Below are 16919 nucleotides of genomic sequence, written 5' to 3'. Positions count from 1 at the left end.
TCGAAATTTTATAAAATAAATTATATTTTAAAAGTTATTGAGAAAAACAAAATACATACCAATATTGATTATAACAATATAATAAAAAGACAGAAAAAATTTGGTCGGCTAAACTTATACTCAAAAACAACTTTTCACAAATATCATAATTATTAGGGTACTCAGGCCACATGCTTCAGATACCGAACAAATCCGCATGCCAAATAAGGTTTACCTTCGATTTGCTTTGCTACCCAGATGATCCGGGGCACAATAAGATGAAACCAATGCTTGATGCGTCATATATGACAATCGTCCCACCAAACCGAAATAACAAGCCGAAAACTGTTGTCTAGGTGTTGTCGAGCAGCCCGATGTAGCCGACGCCCCAAACCGAGAATGACCTTAGCACCCTCACCCTCATACTGTATATAATGATTTCCTTAAAAAAAGATAACAAAATTATGAGTATCGAGATACCGTTCATTGGTAGAGTTAAAGTAGTTAAACACCTTAGGTTGAAAGAGTTAGGGAGGCCATGGGTTCAACTCACATAGTCGGACAAAAGTTAAAAGATATTCGTCATTAAAAAAAGATATATTGGTTTTTATTAATCCAACTATTGTCTTTTGGTCATTGCTGGTCCCAACTAACGAATTGGCTACTGACGGTCCCAACTTTTAACGTATTTGTTCCTAACGGTCCGCGACTAACAGAATCCTGACGCCGTTAGTTTCAGGTCGTCGGAAAAACGTTTTCGGTCAGAAAAGTCAAATTTTTTGCAGTAAAATACCACCTGAACATCACCACCACCATCAATTGACTCACCACCAATCAACCACCACCACCACTTAAGCACCATCAACCGATTTTCGACGATGGTTCTAGCGTTCTGACGACCTCAATAATTGGGGCTTTACTAGAAAAAAGTTCCTAAAGATCCAATACAAAGTTACCAAGATTTTTGGGATGAAAAAAATTGAGTTTTCGGGAAAAAAAGCTGAGTTTTCCGGCAAAAAACATTTTTCCAGCGACCTGAAACTAACCGCGTTAGGATTCTGTTACCCACGGACCGTTAGGAACAAATATGCTAAAAGTTGAGACCGTCAGCAGCCAATCCGTTAGCTGAGACTGTCGGTGACCAAAAGACGATCGTTGAGATTAATAAAAACCAATATATCTTAAAAACAAGGTTTCATTGTAAAATAAGGTGATAGAAAAGGGGTCTATTATGCCATATAATATTATTATTAAATTGCTACGTGTAAAGCTATGAACAACACCCGCCGCCAAATAACCAAATCCCAATCTCTTCTTTATAACAATTTCAAACCCTAAAATCCCAAATTCTCATTCCCACCGAATATTAATATTAATAATAATAATAAATAATAAAATCTCTTCATTCAATTCATTACATGCCCTAACTACTACTCATTTCCACCGCCGGAGTATTCAATCCGGCAATTGATTTCAATGGCTGATGAAGCTTCCAATTGCTTCTTCGATTTCAGCTTAATCGACCAGTTTTCGGTTCCCGGAGGCGAGCTTCCGTCGCTTGAACCCGAGTTTCAGTGGCCGGCTAATCCGTTCTCCGGTTCGACTAATTCCAGGTCAATTTTATTAATTGATAATATATATTTATGTTTTGTTGATGCCTTGAATGATTTGATATAATGTGTGTTGGTTTTAGGGCTGTGTTGATGAATCTAGTAATTAATTTTGTGGTTTGGATCGAATACTAATTATGCAAATTAGGCTGTTTGTCGAGCTCGAGTCGAGCCAGGGTGGTTTCGAGCTCGGGTTTGAAATTAAAGGAGGCAGCTCAACTAGGGTTGAACTCGATTTTGAAGTTAAACGGGCCTAAGATCGAGTTAACGAGCCGAGCCATGGTCGATTGTGGCTCGGTTACAAAAATGAGCCAGCTTAGCTCTGGTTGTTTCAACTCAAGTTTTTTTAGCTAGTTTTATTTGAACTTTTATCGAGCGAGCCACGAGCCCGAGTGTCGAGCCGCGAGCTTTTTTAACAGCCCTAATGCAAATCAAGTAGTGTAAAGTGTAGTAGTGTGATTCAGTGTTTTAAATACTGGTTCGTACCGGCCGGTTGAACAGGTAATACCGGGTTTCGCATATTAGGCTGGTATTTTGAGCTCGATTTTTTTGGACGGTTTGCTAGAACATCAAACCGGCGTTTTTTTTTCTAAAATACCGGTTTAAACCATCAAACTGGTTTAAAGCCCAAGAGATTTTTGATATTTTTGCGGCCGTTATTTTTTAAAATACTTTTAACCTCGTGATTAACATTAAAACGCGTATACTCTTGGATTATTTTTTGTAAAACGAGTGCTTTTTGTATTATTTGTTATTACGGATTAACTTTTGGATTACGTTTTAATTTTATTATGGAATCATATGCTTTTGAGTTACTTTTTAGTTGAAGCTGCAATTATACCAAATTACAAGGTAAGCTTTTCAACCCGGTTAAACCTTCCCGTACAAACCGGTTCAACCGGTTGTACCATTTTTTAACCCAATCCGGTACGAGTAAAAAACTGGTTTTTAAAAGATTGGTGTAATTACACTAAGATGTAATTACATAATTACAATAGTATATATAATTACACTACTTGATTCACACAGTCAGCATGCTAATTTAATTTTCCCCATTAAATTTGTGTTCATGAATTTAATAATTAATTTTGTAACCATATTCTATTTTAATTTTGTTATTTTGGGTTGTGTTCATGAATTTGATAATTAATTTTGTAACCATAATCTATTTTAATCTTGGGTTGTGTTCATTAACTTAATAATTAATTTTGTAAACATATTGTGTTTTAATTTAGGGTTGTGTTCATGAATTTAAAAATTAATTTTGTGTTCATGAATCTAAAAATTAATTTCATGTGCATGAATCTAATAAATAATATTGTGATACCAACGATTGGTATAGGACTTTTTTTTAAAGAGAAATTGCTATCATTATGCCAAAGTTAAATTACAAGTTTGGTTTTTATGAGTCAATTTGATTAGTTAAACTATCTTTAAAATTGATAACCATAGTTGAGGTTGCAGGAATGAATGAACACATAACATGTTATATGTTTTGATGCGTGTGTCAGGTTTGGTTTTGGGCTACATCCAAATCAAAAACCAGAATGTCGATTTTTGAGTTTTTCAAAACTGTCCAGTTCAGTTTGGTTTCGGTTTTGCTATTTGGGGTTGAAAATTTAGGCCGAAAAAGAAGTTGACCAAAAATGATGAATTTGGGCCTAAATCTTTTTGTTAGCTAATAATTAGTTGATTATTATACATTTAGGCTAAAATATTTGGGTTAAACTGTATTAAACCATAATAAATTACCTAAAACTTGAAATGAAAAATAAAAGTCTGTAAGATTGGTTCGGTTTTAGTTACACGAAAAAGTGAAACTGATCCGAAAGTTTGGTTTTTACGAAACACATAAAAGCAAACCTTTGGTTTTTGTTTCGGTTCAGTTATTCCAGGCTAGGTTTTTCTATTTCATGCAAACCCGCTATGTTTGGTGTTTGAATGTGACTAGGGTGACTATCATGACTTGCAGAGTGACCGTAATCGGATTTGAGTGTTTTGATTATTTATGGTTGAAATATTTACATTTGAGAAAAACAGTTACAAGAGTAGTTTTATTTAGTTACCACTTACTAGAGTAGTTTTATTTAGTTTCATCAAGATAATCTTGTGTGTTTTCTTTTACTTTTTCAGTAAAGGATTTGAAGATTCATATAATGCTACCAAGGAGGAGGATTCTAGAAAGAGGTAATTTTTTTAAAATTATTTTCAGTTTTTATTCTTTCAGCACATATATGCTTATTAACTTTTATTGTAGGGCAAATCCTGGATCATGCTCTGAGTCTAAAGCATGTCGAGAGAAGAAACGAAGGGACAAATTGAACGACAGGCAAGCTATAGTTTTATGTCTACCATACTTATACCACATGCATGCGAATTTCTACTTTCCTAATATGGTAAAAAGTAACTTTTTTTTGTTTTATTATTGTTTGAAAGGTTTCAAGAATTGAATGAAATATTGGACCCGGGAAGATCAACCAAGACGGATAAGAGCGTTATATTGGCCGATGCTATTCGAATGGTCACTCAGTTGAGAAATGAAGCTGAGAAGCTTAAAGATTCTTCACAAGATTTGCTAGTGAAGATCAATGAATTGAAGGTAAAAATGCAATTTTGACTTTTTTTCGTCAAATATACATTACTTTTAACCTCAAAAGATTTGTTGTTAAGTTTTTCTGCATAAAGTTGATAACTTTGTCAATCTTTGTTACAAACTGTGACTTGTGCAGGTAAGTCAAAGTCTTTTTACAACTTGGTCTATTTCAATTCTTAATTTGAATTGTGGTGCGTTTGACCGCAAAAGTTGTACTTTATTATGTCAGGTTGAGAAGAATGAGATGAGAGATGAGAAACAGAAGTTGAAGTCAGAGAAAGAGAGACTCGAGCAACAACTGAAAGCCGCCTGCTGCCACCCGCCTCCGGCCGCCTATTACCCGCCAGTGCATCCTGTAATGCCAGTCCCGGTTCCTGGGTCCACGCCCGTTGGCGGCAACAAGTTCATGCCGTACATGGGATTCCAAGGAGTGCCCATGTGGCAGTTTGCTTCCCCTGCTGCGGTCGATACCTCAAAGGATCATGTTCTTCGGTCGCCGCTTGCATAGAACAAATCTTTTAATTTATGTGAACATTAAACATACTTTTGCCTAATGATATGAGCTACTGATGAATATGGTCATGATCAGTTTAGTGTAATTTGACTTGTTGGTTAAAAACTTGAAATGTATCCAGATTTTGACCTTGCTGGATGTTTGGCACAATGGGTTTGACTTTATCCCAAGTAGTCAACACATTGTGGTAATGCAGTGTCATTAACTGGAATTTTGTGTTTATAACTTATTCTGTCATTATATTGTTGGTGTGAACTGAAGTCAGAAATGTTTTGAGGTGGCTTGTTTTATTGGTTTCATGATCTCATAGTATGTTTGAAGTCCGTTAATGGGATATTACTGTGCGCTTTTGTTATAATTTGTCGCGCGAGAGAATTCATTCCATGCATGAAACATAAAATAGTGTTTATCTATGTTATAATAGTCGAAAATTAAACAAGTACGTAGCTTCATGAGAGTGTATATAATAGTTGAAAAAGCTTTGTAAAATAACTTAAAACATTTCTTAAACGGAGTACCAGGATTTACTTAAAAACTTGGTTGAGCACTGTTATTGTAAATGGTCAACCAAGTTTTAGTAAAGCCAGATAAAGAATATTTTATGTTTTTAGCATATACGGACGTTTTACGCAAAAAATTCTTCTCATAACAAATGGGAAATCTCAGTATTATTTAAAAAAAAACCAAATGTGCATAAAATAATAAAATAAAGTTATTCTACAATCTTAGTATTTTGATATTTATTTGGTTCTTGTCGAAGCACGAGATGAATCTGACCTGATCCATGACGATGTTTCCACGGATTTCAAGATGAACGAACCACGTCTTGATCTTCTTCTCCGGCTGGTTGGGATTTGCAATGACTTTTTGGGGGTGTGGAGGTGACCGCTAAGAAATCTCCAGGATCTCTTGTTCACAGACACAAAAATATGGTGGTGATTCTTATTGAGAATGACCAACCCCTAATAAGGAGGTGGAGACCTCCTTATATAGGGAGCCTCATGGCCACCATCATGGTACCCTAATGGGCCTAGCCCAGTTAGGGTTACCTCCACAAAACCCCCTCAGCCCAATAACATTGTATTAGTCCATATAATAAAATAAGCCAAACATAATAAATTTAGGGTCGTAAAACCGGGTTTAGTACCATACCTCTACAAGCCCCCCCAAGTCCAGCGTTGCTCCTGGGCGCGCAAGCGTTTAGGTCTGGACTTTATGAGGTGTGCTAGGGCGTAAGGCGGTTTTTTCCCTTTTCTTCGGCCTTATCTTTATTGTCTTTGAGTTTTGGGAGGTTTTCTTCATGATGGTGACGTGTTGTGGTTTTTATGATAATGATGGTGCACTAGCATGAATAAGATATAGCACGCCGAATAATAAAAGCCTGCGCGCGAGGCGACTTACGAGCTATGAGAATAATAAAACTTGCGCGCGAGGCGACTTATGAGCTATGAGAATAATAAAAGCTTGCGCGCGAGGCGACTTACGAGCTATAAGAATAATAAAGCTTGCGCGCGTGAGGCGACTTACGAGCTGTAAAAATAATGAAGCCTGCGCGCGAGGCGACTTATGGATCTATGAGAATAATGAAGCCTACGCACGTGGCGTCTTACGAGCTATAAGAATAATAAGAGCTTGCACGCGAGGCGTCTTACGAGCTATAAGAATAATAAAAGCTTGCGCGCGAGGCGTCTTACGAGCTATATGAATAATAAAGCTTGCGCGCGTGAGGCGACTTACGAGCTGTAAAAATAATGAAGCCTGCGCGCGAGACGACTTACGGATCTATGAGAATAATGAAGCCTGCGCGCGTGGCGTCTTACGAGCTATAAGAATAATAAAAGCTTGCGCGCGAGGCGTCTTACGAGCTATAAGAATAATAAAAGCTTGCGCGCGAGGCGTCTTACGGATCTATGAGAATAATGAAGCCTGCGCGCGTGGCGTCTTACGAGCTATAAGAATAATAAAAGCTTGCGCGCGAGGCGTCTTACGAGCTATAAGAATAATAAAAGCTTGCGCGCGAGGCGTCTTACGAGCTATATGAATAATAAAGCTTGCGCGCGTGAGGCGACTTACGAGCTGTAAAAATAATGATAATGACTGGCCCACAAGGGCCTCCTCCGCGCAGGATGAATATCCCGGCCTGTTTTCAAAATAATAATGGAGGCACAAATGGCCAGATAATAATAATGATGTCATAGGTGTTTGTGCGGCTCGTAGCCGAACCTGCAAAAACATGTTAACTAAAAGTGGATGTATTGCATGGTTCCCATCCTCGGGCAAATTATGAGGTGTGCCCAACCTTTAAGCTTGGCGCGTGGCCTATGGGTTTATGAGGGTTCCCAACCTTTAAGTTTGGCGCGTAGCCATATGGGATATTATGAGGATTCCCAACCTTTAAATATGGCGCGTAGCCATATGGGATATTATGAGGATTCCCAACCTTTAAGTATGGCGCGTAGCCATATGGGATATTATGAGGATTCCCAACCTTTAAGTATGGCGCGTAGCCATATGGGATATTATGAGGATTCCCAACCTTTAAGTATGGCGCGTAGCCATATGGGATATTATGAGGATTCCCAACCTTTAAGTATGGCGCGTAGCCATATGGGATATTATGATGATTCCCAACCTTTAAGTATGGCGCGTAGCCATATGAGTACAATCATGGTTGTTCTTATCCTGATTTGGATTAGACTGTTCATTTGTTATGTCGCTTACGCGCGGCCTGCGCAATGTCTCCTTTATTCTCACGCGCAGATGTGGTGCGTGAGCGTGCATGATGCGTGAGCATCTAATATGCATGAGCGTACGTGAAGCCCAATAACATATGTGATGCGTGAGCATATGAGATGCGTGAGCATGTGATATGCGTGAGCATACGTGATGCGTGAGCATACGTGATGCGTGAGCATATGTGGTATGCGTGAGCATGCGTGATGCGTGAGCATGTGATATGCGCTACGAGCATAGGTTTTGGCTGTCTTCATGAGCATGTGATATGCGTGAGCTGTGGCGTAGAGTAATCGCCGGGAGCGCGCATGCGACCCGCTGTGGCGTAGAGTGATCGCCGGGAGCGCGCATGCGACCCACTGTGACGTAGAGTGATCGCCGGGAGCGCGCATGCAAGTCGCTGTGGCGTAGAGTGATCGCCGGGGGATTGCCGGGAGCGCGCATGCAAGTCGCTGTGGCGTAGAGTGATCGCCGGGGGATCGCCGGCAAGTCGCTGTGGCGTAGAGTGATCGCCGGGGGCGCGCATGCGACCCGCTGTGGCGTAGAGTGATCGCCGGGAGCGCGCATGCGGAATCCGAAGTTGATCCACAGGGAGCGATTTTGATCCGCGGTGGCGCGCACGATCTAGAGATTTTGAATATCCACATCAGGTAGGTTTTATGTAAAACCAACAGTATAGGATTTATAGATCTATGAATATGAAGTGTGACTGTTGCTCAAACGAACCCAGATCTGAAAAAATCATAACTAGATTTGGTATATTTCACTTAGAAAAAACACAGATCTAAGGGTTTTCCCCAAAAGTTCGGTGGTATTTCTTCCTGTGTATTTCCAGATCTGGAAGTATTTTTTAGATCTACGGATTTTTGGATTTCCATAGAACATATCTGAAAGAAGAAACCGTAGACCCGAGATATTGATGAACAGATCGGAGGGCCGAGACGAGAAGCGAAGCGTGGTTCATTGCCGTCCCACGGATGGCGCCAATGTCGAAGCACGAGATGAATCTGACCTGATCCATGACGATGTTTCCACGGATTTCAAGATGAACGAACCACGTCTTGATCTTCTTCTCCGGCTGGTTGGGATCTGCAATGACTTTTTGGGGGTGTGGAGGTGACCGCTAAGAAATCTCCAGGATCTCTTGTTCACAGACACAAAAATATGGTGGTGGCTCTTATTGAGAATGACCAACCCCTAATAAGGAGGTGGAGACCTCCTTATATAGGGAGCCTCATGGCCACCATCATGGTACCCTAATGGGTCTAGCCCAGTTAGGGTTACCTTCACAAAACCCCCTCAGCCCAATAACATTGTATTAGTCCATATAATAAAATAAGCCAAACATAATAAATTTAGGGTCGTAAAACCGGGTTTAGTACCATACCCCTACAAGCCCCCCCAAGTCCAGCGTTGCTCCTGGGCGCGCAAGCGTTTAGGTGGAGCGCTGGACTTTATGATTGTTGATTTGTGTTGTGCATTTTATTTTCATACACGTATATATACTTGGTTGCGCGTAGTTTTTTTGCTACTTATTTTTATAAAGTTTTAACTGCTACTTATTTTTATTTTTATAAAGTTAAGGATCCCACATTCAGTTATACATGTTATTATAAATTTATAATTTATAATATCCGTTGACTTGCTCTTGGGTCTTGACCTCGTCATTTTGACCAAATCCAAAACTAGGTTGACTTTAACAATTGAGTTTTAACACGTAACCTTACATTTTAATAACCCAAAAATCAAAGTTAAATAGACCAAACAGTAAGACAAAACAACAATTCAAAAATGGACAACTTAATGTTATGTGTAATGTTACTTATTCTATTAGGGGTTTGTCACATAGACGGTGCAACTCATTTGGGTCCTGAATGTTTGGACGCTCTGAACCCAAATCTGACCACTGTCTATAAAACAAACCTCAAAACCCTTTTAGACTCCTTAGTCGTGAATGCTCCTCTTCAAGGCGGATTCTTCAATACTAGTGTAGGGAATGGTTCAGACCGAGTTTATGGTCTTGGGTGGTGTCGAGTAGATGCTTTTCCCATCACATGCTCGAATTGTTTGAACGATTCCATTAGCACATCTTTCAAAGAATGTCCCGAAAGCACACGCTTGGTAATATGGTCTAGTTTGTGTAATATAAGGTTCTCGAACAATATTTTCTTTGGTGAACTTTGGAATAGCTCGTTGTCGTCAACTTATGGGAACCACGGACTTGATGAGGTTGATGTGTTTACAAGAGGATTTTCGATGATGGAAATGTTGGTAAAAAATGTTTCTAAAGCACCACAGATGTATGCGACGGATGCTATTGATGTTGGGAACAATAGAGAGAGGTATGGTTTGGGGCAGTGTAGTCGAGATCTAAGCTAACCGGATTGTGCAAAGTGTTTGGGGGAGCTTTTAACGACTTATCAAACGTACGTGTTGAATCGGACGGGGTGGGAGATGCTAGGAGTGAGTTGTGGTATGTGGTATGATGATTTTGAGTTTTATGACAACCATTCAAGGCCGAATATTCCACCCCCGAACGCTTCAGGTATTTCTGTTTATTTTACGGTAAATAAATACATACTTTTATAACTTATAATGATAATGATTGTATTAATTCTTGTGATGTAGGAAGTGAAAAAAGATGGTATAAAAAAGGTGACATGATCTTGGCTCTTCTAGCAATTCTTGTGTTACATTGGATCCCATGAGTTAAGGTTTTATGTTTGAATCATGTTTGAATTGATTATCTATGTTATTATTGTTATATTTTGTTTTGTTTGTGAAGAACTGGACACATTATTTTTGTTTATATATACAGGGCCCAGGAAGAAAAAAAAACGTGAAAACTACCCAAACAGCCATACGGAAATTCGATCTTCAATTGGAGCCTGGAGATCAAGCAAGGGGATAACCGAATGGAGATAAGCAGGCCACAAGAATCGAAGGTATGACTTTCGTTTGTCTCTGTTAGTAGATGAGTTTGATATGCTTGCAAAATTGAATCTTCATTTTAGGTATTGTTTTAGTCAAACTCAATCATATGATTTCTATGCTTGGAAAATCGTTTCTATTATGCTTGACACAAAAATTCTAGAAATTAAACCGGTTTTTGTCTTTTTGATGATGAAAGTTGTGTTCGTTGAACCGGACTATTTAATACATTTTTCTTCTAAATTTAAACTGACCAATTATTTGAAGATTTTTTATTTTCTTATTATAAATTGAATTGTTTTCTGTTTGGTTATTTTTTTAAACATGTTTTGTCTTTGTTTGATAGGAGGTTTTCTATAAAAAAATATTTTTTTAAACCTGTAAGTTTTTTTTTAATTATTGTTTAAATTTGTTGATTAATTTCTATGAATCTCACAAGTTTTTGGGTTTGTCTAGAGTAGGTTTTTATCTGTTTGATTTACTTGCAATACTTAATATTTATTTTGTTTAGAAATCATGTCTCCTTTTTCTAAATACTACCTTTCCGGTGTCAAAAGAGTAAAAAGAAGCTAGAGGAAGGCCTGCTTCCCAAAATAAGAAGTTAGAAGGCATAAAGACTTGATCGAGAGCTTTGCTTCCCAAAAAGCTAGGAGAGCATTGAAATTTGCTTAAGTTCGATCATTTTGATACACTATTTTTATTTTGTTTTATTTACAACAGTTGTATTAGTATTGTGTTACATATATATAGCGAGTTTATATTATAGGGAGGAGGCCCAAAATTTGTCTCACGCGAGGCCTAAATTTTGTTTTTTATCATTCTCGGAGACGGCCCTGATTACAATCCATTCAAGCTTTAATAAGCTAAAATCAAATGATGGTGGGATGACCTATTTGATAAGCTAAATTAAATGATAGGCTAAAATCAAACAATTTAATCCAGGAAATCATATCAGATAAATGGACCCGAGCTAACACGACACGTCATCATTAAATCATGCAAAATCATATTAACTTAGATAGATGGTGTAAATAGGGTGGTATGATATCGTTGAGAAGCATATGGTTAGTGCTACACATATTGTTTGATTATAAAAGATAAATGCAAAAAGTTATGATTGGAAATTGAACTAGAGTAAATCAAATGGTAGGAATTCTCTTTAATTATGTAGCTAACAAATTGTAGAGTAAGATAGGTCCAATGATTTAAAAATATCTAACCTAAAATGACTAAAATATCCTTACATGGATGTAACGAGTCCCCCTCAAAAATAGACAAACATCCAATTTAACGACCAACGGTGTTACCAGTTTAGTGTGAAAACTAAGGTGTGATTTCCTCTACTTACCACATGTATGTATCAACACACGATAAAAAAAGATTTAAAAAGGATTCGTGTGATGATCCACTAGACTTCTTTAACTAACAATATAAGATATAATTGTTATAACTACTTTGGTACGATGGATAGGGGTTTTACCCTAGGTTCAACTAAGAGTATCTTCCGTTTGACGTTGCGGGTTTGAATCCCACTCATGTGCCATATTCCCGGGTTTAATATCATGGGTGAAACACCACTAGGTGGATTACGTCCCACGACATCGACATTGAACTTACTTGAGAGCTTTTCAGGGGTTTAGCCGGTGTTCGTTGTAAAAAAAAAGAACATACAATATAATATGATATAACAGTTTTCCAAATACAAATAAAATAACTGTTATATGACTTTATCTTAAGAAACAAGTAGTTAGTTAGCATTTGTACCGAACTTTCTTTATTTCCAACATCTGATGACCTAAATCAAACAAATTAAGGAAACTAATTAGTCAAAATAATACGCATAAAGAAATATTATCTTTGTCATCACTTTTGCCTTTGTCTGTTTTCTTCATTTTCATAACTTCAACCGATTCCAAAGACTATTTCATACGATTGAGACCATCTTTAACCTTAATAAAACCCTTTCGCTTAGTCAATAATCAACACAAACAATTTCCCATATGGATTTTTATTTGTAAATCGGAATAACGTTTTGGATTAACTATGATCAATGGTAAAACGTATGAGCTATATTATTAAAATTTTCATTTTTTTTACCTTTCTGAATTTTGTGGTAACTTCGATAAGGGCAAACCGATAAATTACCGGTCAAATGACACTTATTGACGGAATCCCAAAAAATGAAAAAGGTAAAAAAAACGATAATGTAAATATGGTACCAATTAATAACTTTAACCACTTATTACAAGGGTTAAACCAATACTTATCTACGGACACATGTGGAAATTTTCAGATTTCCGAGTTTTCAGGGAGTGTACTTTCTACTTCGTTAGTAAAAGTAGAGGAGGGGAGGGTAGTATAATAAAAAGCAAAGTGATACTCCTTTATTTTACACGGATGATAAAGGAAATTGAAAGATTGTGAATCTATACCAATTAAGGAAAAAAAAGGCTAACATCAATATATTATAGTTAAGTTGGTAAGCTACAAACATTTTAAAAGCAAGGTTGTGAGTTCGATGACATGCGGAAAATTGGGTTGCTTTAATATATTTTAATATATAGGTAGATTTTACTTATTCAATTATGTCTATTAATTTTCTTTGTTTATGTATAATAAAAAGCAAAGCGAGTTTTGTGAGGAAGAGTTCCTACTTATTGAATGGTAATTTTAATGTTAAAGCAAACTAAATATATATTTTTTAATTTTTAATTTGACCTCTTATACTATATATACATCATACATGTTTTAACCTCGTTTAACTTTTTAGTAATTTTTTTTTTCTATCAACGTATGTTAGTTAACTAAAAATAATAACTAGGTATGTGGTTGTGGTTATTTTTTTTCTTAATGTTCCTATAACTTTTAGTAAAAAGAGAGTTGTATTCTAAATAAAGTATATTTTGATGTCATGAACTTGTGTCGTTACTATATAGTATATACCGACACCATGAAGAATTGACGCAATAATTTACAACTTTATTTTGACTAGTTCTGATGCTACATGTTTTATGTACATTCTTTCACACCATCCTACTAGTTTTATGAATTTATCTATAAACTAAAACAAAAGAAGTAACGGCATAGCTTGTTGTCCGTTTATTCACTTCTTTATTGTAATTTGATCATTTTGTGTTTTCTTATTCAAATTTCCAAATGAAAAAGTTTTTATTTTAAAAAAAAAGTAGCAAAATGCATCTGAATGGACTTGATGAGGTGAAGTTTTTTCATTTTCAAAAGTTTGACCAACTCCAGTGACCAAGTCATTTAATTCTTATAATAATATATATTCATCAAACCATAAATCAATCACTTGGTACACTATTAACCAAAATGGACTTCCTCATCCACATTGTTCTAATCTTAATATGCATATTCAATCTTGCCACCAGCCAATACGAATTCTGGGGCGGCGGTAGGTACTGCGGTGTGACCGGTAACTACACGCAAAACTCCGAGTACCGAAGAAACCTGGATGATGTATTATTCATGTTAACCGGAACAAATAACGGGTTCAGGTTCTATAACTCCACGTCAGGGCAAGCTAACGCGGCTGCCCTGTGCCATGGAGATGTAGAACCCGAAAACTGCCATAGATGTGTAGACAACGCTACACGTCGGCTAAAACAAGATTGTCCAGTTCAAATAGAGGCTGCAGGATGGTATGAAACATGTTTTTTAAGGTACTCGAACCGGTCTATGGGTATGATAAATGATCAGTTTGGTTTGTATACGGCAAACACTCGAAATGCGTCTGATTCCATGTTTGCAACATGGAATCAGACGGTTCGGGATTTGTTGAGCGAGTTGTTACCCGTGGTTGAGGGTGGCGGGCAGCTTCGAAAGTATGCTTCCGGAAACTTAACGCCACCCGGGTTTTGGACCGTGTATGGGATGATGCAGTGTACGCCTGATATACCCACGATGGATTGCCGCGATTGCTTAAGTGTATCATTTGACATGGTTAGACCCTTGCTTAGAAGAGTGGGTGCAAGGGTTTTCAGGCCTAATTGTGTTCTTCAGTACGAGAATTTTTCGTTTTTTGGTCCGACTTGGTTTCCGGCCCCGGCGCCATCTCCGTCCCCTCTAGCGTCTCCACTTCCGACATCTCCACCTTCGACATCTTCGGGCACGGCCCAACTATTTTTTTAAACCCAATAGTTAAAGCTTAAAGTAAAGGGTCAAATGGTGATTGTTTAATTAATGCTTATTTTATTTATCCCGCAATATCCATTTTATTAAAACCCGAATATTATGTAATTTTTTTTAGAAAGAAGACTTCTTGTGTGTTAGGTCATCGTCTCTTTAATTTGAAGAGTCTTGTTGCTCATACTAGTCAGACTATGTTGTCTTAACTGTATCAGTAATTAATAATTGTTGTGGATCTTTGAGATTAATTTATATTTAAGGGCTATTTTTTAGTATTCGATTTGGGCACTCAAAATCTTGAAGATAATGCTGCTTTTGATGATTGGACCCGTTAACTTTATTATTATGTTAGATTACTAAACCGTCGTGTTTGCAGGTAAGACCAATATTGGAGTCATCGTTGGCCCGATCTTGGGAGTGGTAGCAGTGATCATCGTTGTAGTTTTCGTTAGTCTCCGACGACGGAAGAAAAGGAAGAATCAAACAGGTAAACTCAGAGTATCCTCTAGTCTATTTTTGTTACCTTGAAACTTACACGTTTTTTCATTTTATAACGAAAATTATGTGTAGTCAAGAATAAGATGTTTTTATGAAAATTGAACATTTAGACATGCAAAATTTGAATAGGTCCCTTGTTACCGGAGGTTCAAGTGGAGTTTAGTGACGGTTCAAGTAACGAGCGTGAAAGGGAAGACAATGACACAGGAGAGATGAATTCCTACAATCTAAGTACCATACAGATTGCTACCAACAATTTTTCACTGGATAACAAGCTCGGAGAAGGCGGTTTTGGTCCCGTTTACAAAGTAACAAACAATTTTTAAAATTATTAATATACATGCTTTTCAATTTTTACATCAAATAGCTATAACTTATAGAATTTAATTTTGAACTCTTTTTGAAGGGTACACTACAAGATGGAAAAGAAATAGCTGTGAAACGGTTATCTAGGAACTCCGGGCATGGTCTTGTAGAGTTTAAGACCGAAGTGAACTTAATTATAAAGCTTCAACACAAGAATTTAGTTCGGCTTTTGGGTTATTGTGTAAAAGGGTCCGAACGACTTCTCATCTATGAGTTTATGGCTAACAACAGCCTCAACACCTTCCTCTTTGGTTAGTTTTTGTCTCAAAAAAATCATTATGTACGTTTAGCCTTAGCTTAGGTGATATTTGACTAGCGAACACACTAAGTTTTTATCGTAACAGAGGCTGACAAGTGTAAAGAACTAGACTGGGCTAAGCGTTCCAATATTGTGATTGGAATTGCAAAGGGACTTCGATACCTCCACGAAGACTCACGTCTTAAAATTGTTCATCGGGACATGAAAGCGAGTAACATTCTCTTGGATAATGAAATGAATGCAAAGATTTCGGATTTCGGCACTGCTAGAATTTTTGGAGGCAATCAAATGGAAGCTGCTACCAATAGAATTGTTGGAACTTAGTAAGTTCTCAAATTTTACTAATTCTAACTTGCTAAGTAATCATTAAAACCAAAGGGTCAATATGACAGTATCAAGGTGTGCATATAAAGTAGTTGGGGGGGGGGGGGGGGGAGTCTTATGGTGACAAATGTGTAGGTTTAGTAGAGTGATTAGATGATATGTAATTTAGGAGAAGGATATAGGCTTAGAGGATATGTGTTTTAGGAGTAGGTTTAGTGATATAATACACACGAGTAACTAAATATGTATTCAAACATAGAACAATATTTGATCATTTATGTGATATATTTCATATTATTGATTACAACATATTTTTCATTCTTGAAAATACTTAATATTGATGATTAATCTTTATTGTGACAGTGGATACATGGCACCCGAGTATGCAATGGAACGACTATTTTCGACAAAATCGGACGTATACAGTTTTCGTGTCTTCTTGTTAGAAATAGTTTCCGGACAAAGAAATAATCGTTTCTTTTACCAAGATCAACCCCAAAACCTCCTCTCAATGGTATGAAATCCATCTTTTCTTCATTCCTGTAAATCCTACTACATATGTCGAGTATAGTGAGTTTTATAAACTTGAATGTATTTGATTATTAAAGGCGTGGCGCTTATGGAATGAAAACAAAGGAGAACAACTGATAGATAACCGTCTAATCCACACTTTTGCAATTGATGAAGCTCTAAGATGGATCAATATCGCTTTATTATGTGTCCAAGAAGATCCCCAAGACCGCCCAACTATGTCAACGGTTGTTTTCATGCTAGAAGGACAATGGTCCACTAAACTTCCTGCACCATCGGAACCACCATTGTCATTCGCTAGATTTGAATCCGTTTCTGAGAAAACCAAGACAACTAGCGACCTAAGTGCAAATCCCTCTGTAACAAGTTCTACTACGGCTTCTAGGTAGCTAGTTGGAGCTACCAAGACAACCAGAAGACCGTATTTCGTTT

The 16919-nt window shown here is 37.3% G+C and overlaps 2 protein-coding genes and 1 pseudogene across 2 annotated transcripts; all 3 read left to right on the top strand.

Moving 5' to 3' along the window:
• Positions 1-1455: 1455 nt before the first annotated feature.
• Positions 1456-4887, top strand: LOC143610815 (transcription factor ILR3-like). The gene is made up of 5 exons (XM_077085190.1): positions 1456-1592; positions 3723-3776; positions 3847-3918; positions 4026-4188; positions 4412-4887. The coding sequence occupies exons 1-5, from the start codon at positions 1456-1458 to the stop codon at positions 4688-4690; spliced, it is 705 nt and encodes a 234-aa protein (XP_076941305.1). The 3' UTR covers positions 4691-4887.
• Positions 4888-9220: 4333 nt separating this feature from the next.
• On the top strand, positions 9221-10168 carry LOC143610806 (antimicrobial ginkbilobin-2-like protein; annotated as a pseudogene).
• Positions 10169-13693: 3525 nt separating this feature from the next.
• LOC143610796 (putative cysteine-rich receptor-like protein kinase 20) lies at positions 13694-16876 on the top strand. Its single transcript, XM_077085178.1, has 7 exons — positions 13694-14405; positions 14886-14996; positions 15137-15315; positions 15414-15624; positions 15718-15955; positions 16320-16470; positions 16565-16876. Exons 1-7 carry the CDS (start codon positions 13694-13696, stop codon positions 16874-16876), a joined length of 1914 nt encoding a protein of 637 aa, XP_076941293.1.
• Positions 16877-16919: the final 43 nt, after the last annotated feature.

Source organism: Bidens hawaiensis, unplaced genomic scaffold (genome assembly GCF_021521415.1).
Source record: "Bidens hawaiensis isolate Kalapana, Puna unplaced genomic scaffold, B.hawaiensis_p1.1 tig00002236_1, whole genome shotgun sequence".
NCBI lineage: Eukaryota > Viridiplantae > Streptophyta > Magnoliopsida > Asterales > Asteraceae > Bidens > Bidens hawaiensis.
This window is presented reverse-complemented; position numbering and strand designations above follow the sequence as displayed.

Excerpts from the sequence above, each read along its gene's own strand:
- LOC143610796 (XM_077085178.1), top strand. The coding sequence starts at position 13,694 with ATGGACTTCCTCATCCACATTGTTCTAATCTTAATATGCATATTCAAT. Across the intron at positions 14,997-15,136 it reads GAAAAGGAAGAATCAAACAG|GTCCCTTGTTACCGGAGGTT; the intron begins GTAAACTCAGAG and ends AAATTTGAATAG. Across the intron at positions 15,956-16,319 it reads AATAGAATTGTTGGAACTTA|TGGATACATGGCACCCGAGT; the intron begins GTAAGTTCTCAA and ends TTATTGTGACAG.
- LOC143610815 (XM_077085190.1), top strand. The coding sequence starts at position 1,456 with ATGGCTGATGAAGCTTCCAATTGCTTCTTCGATTTCAGCTTAATCGAC. Across the intron at positions 1,593-3,722 it reads TCCGGTTCGACTAATTCCAG|TAAAGGATTTGAAGATTCAT; the intron begins GTCAATTTTATT and ends TTACTTTTTCAG. Across the intron at positions 3,777-3,846 it reads GAGGAGGATTCTAGAAAGAG|GGCAAATCCTGGATCATGCT; the intron begins GTAATTTTTTTA and ends CTTTTATTGTAG.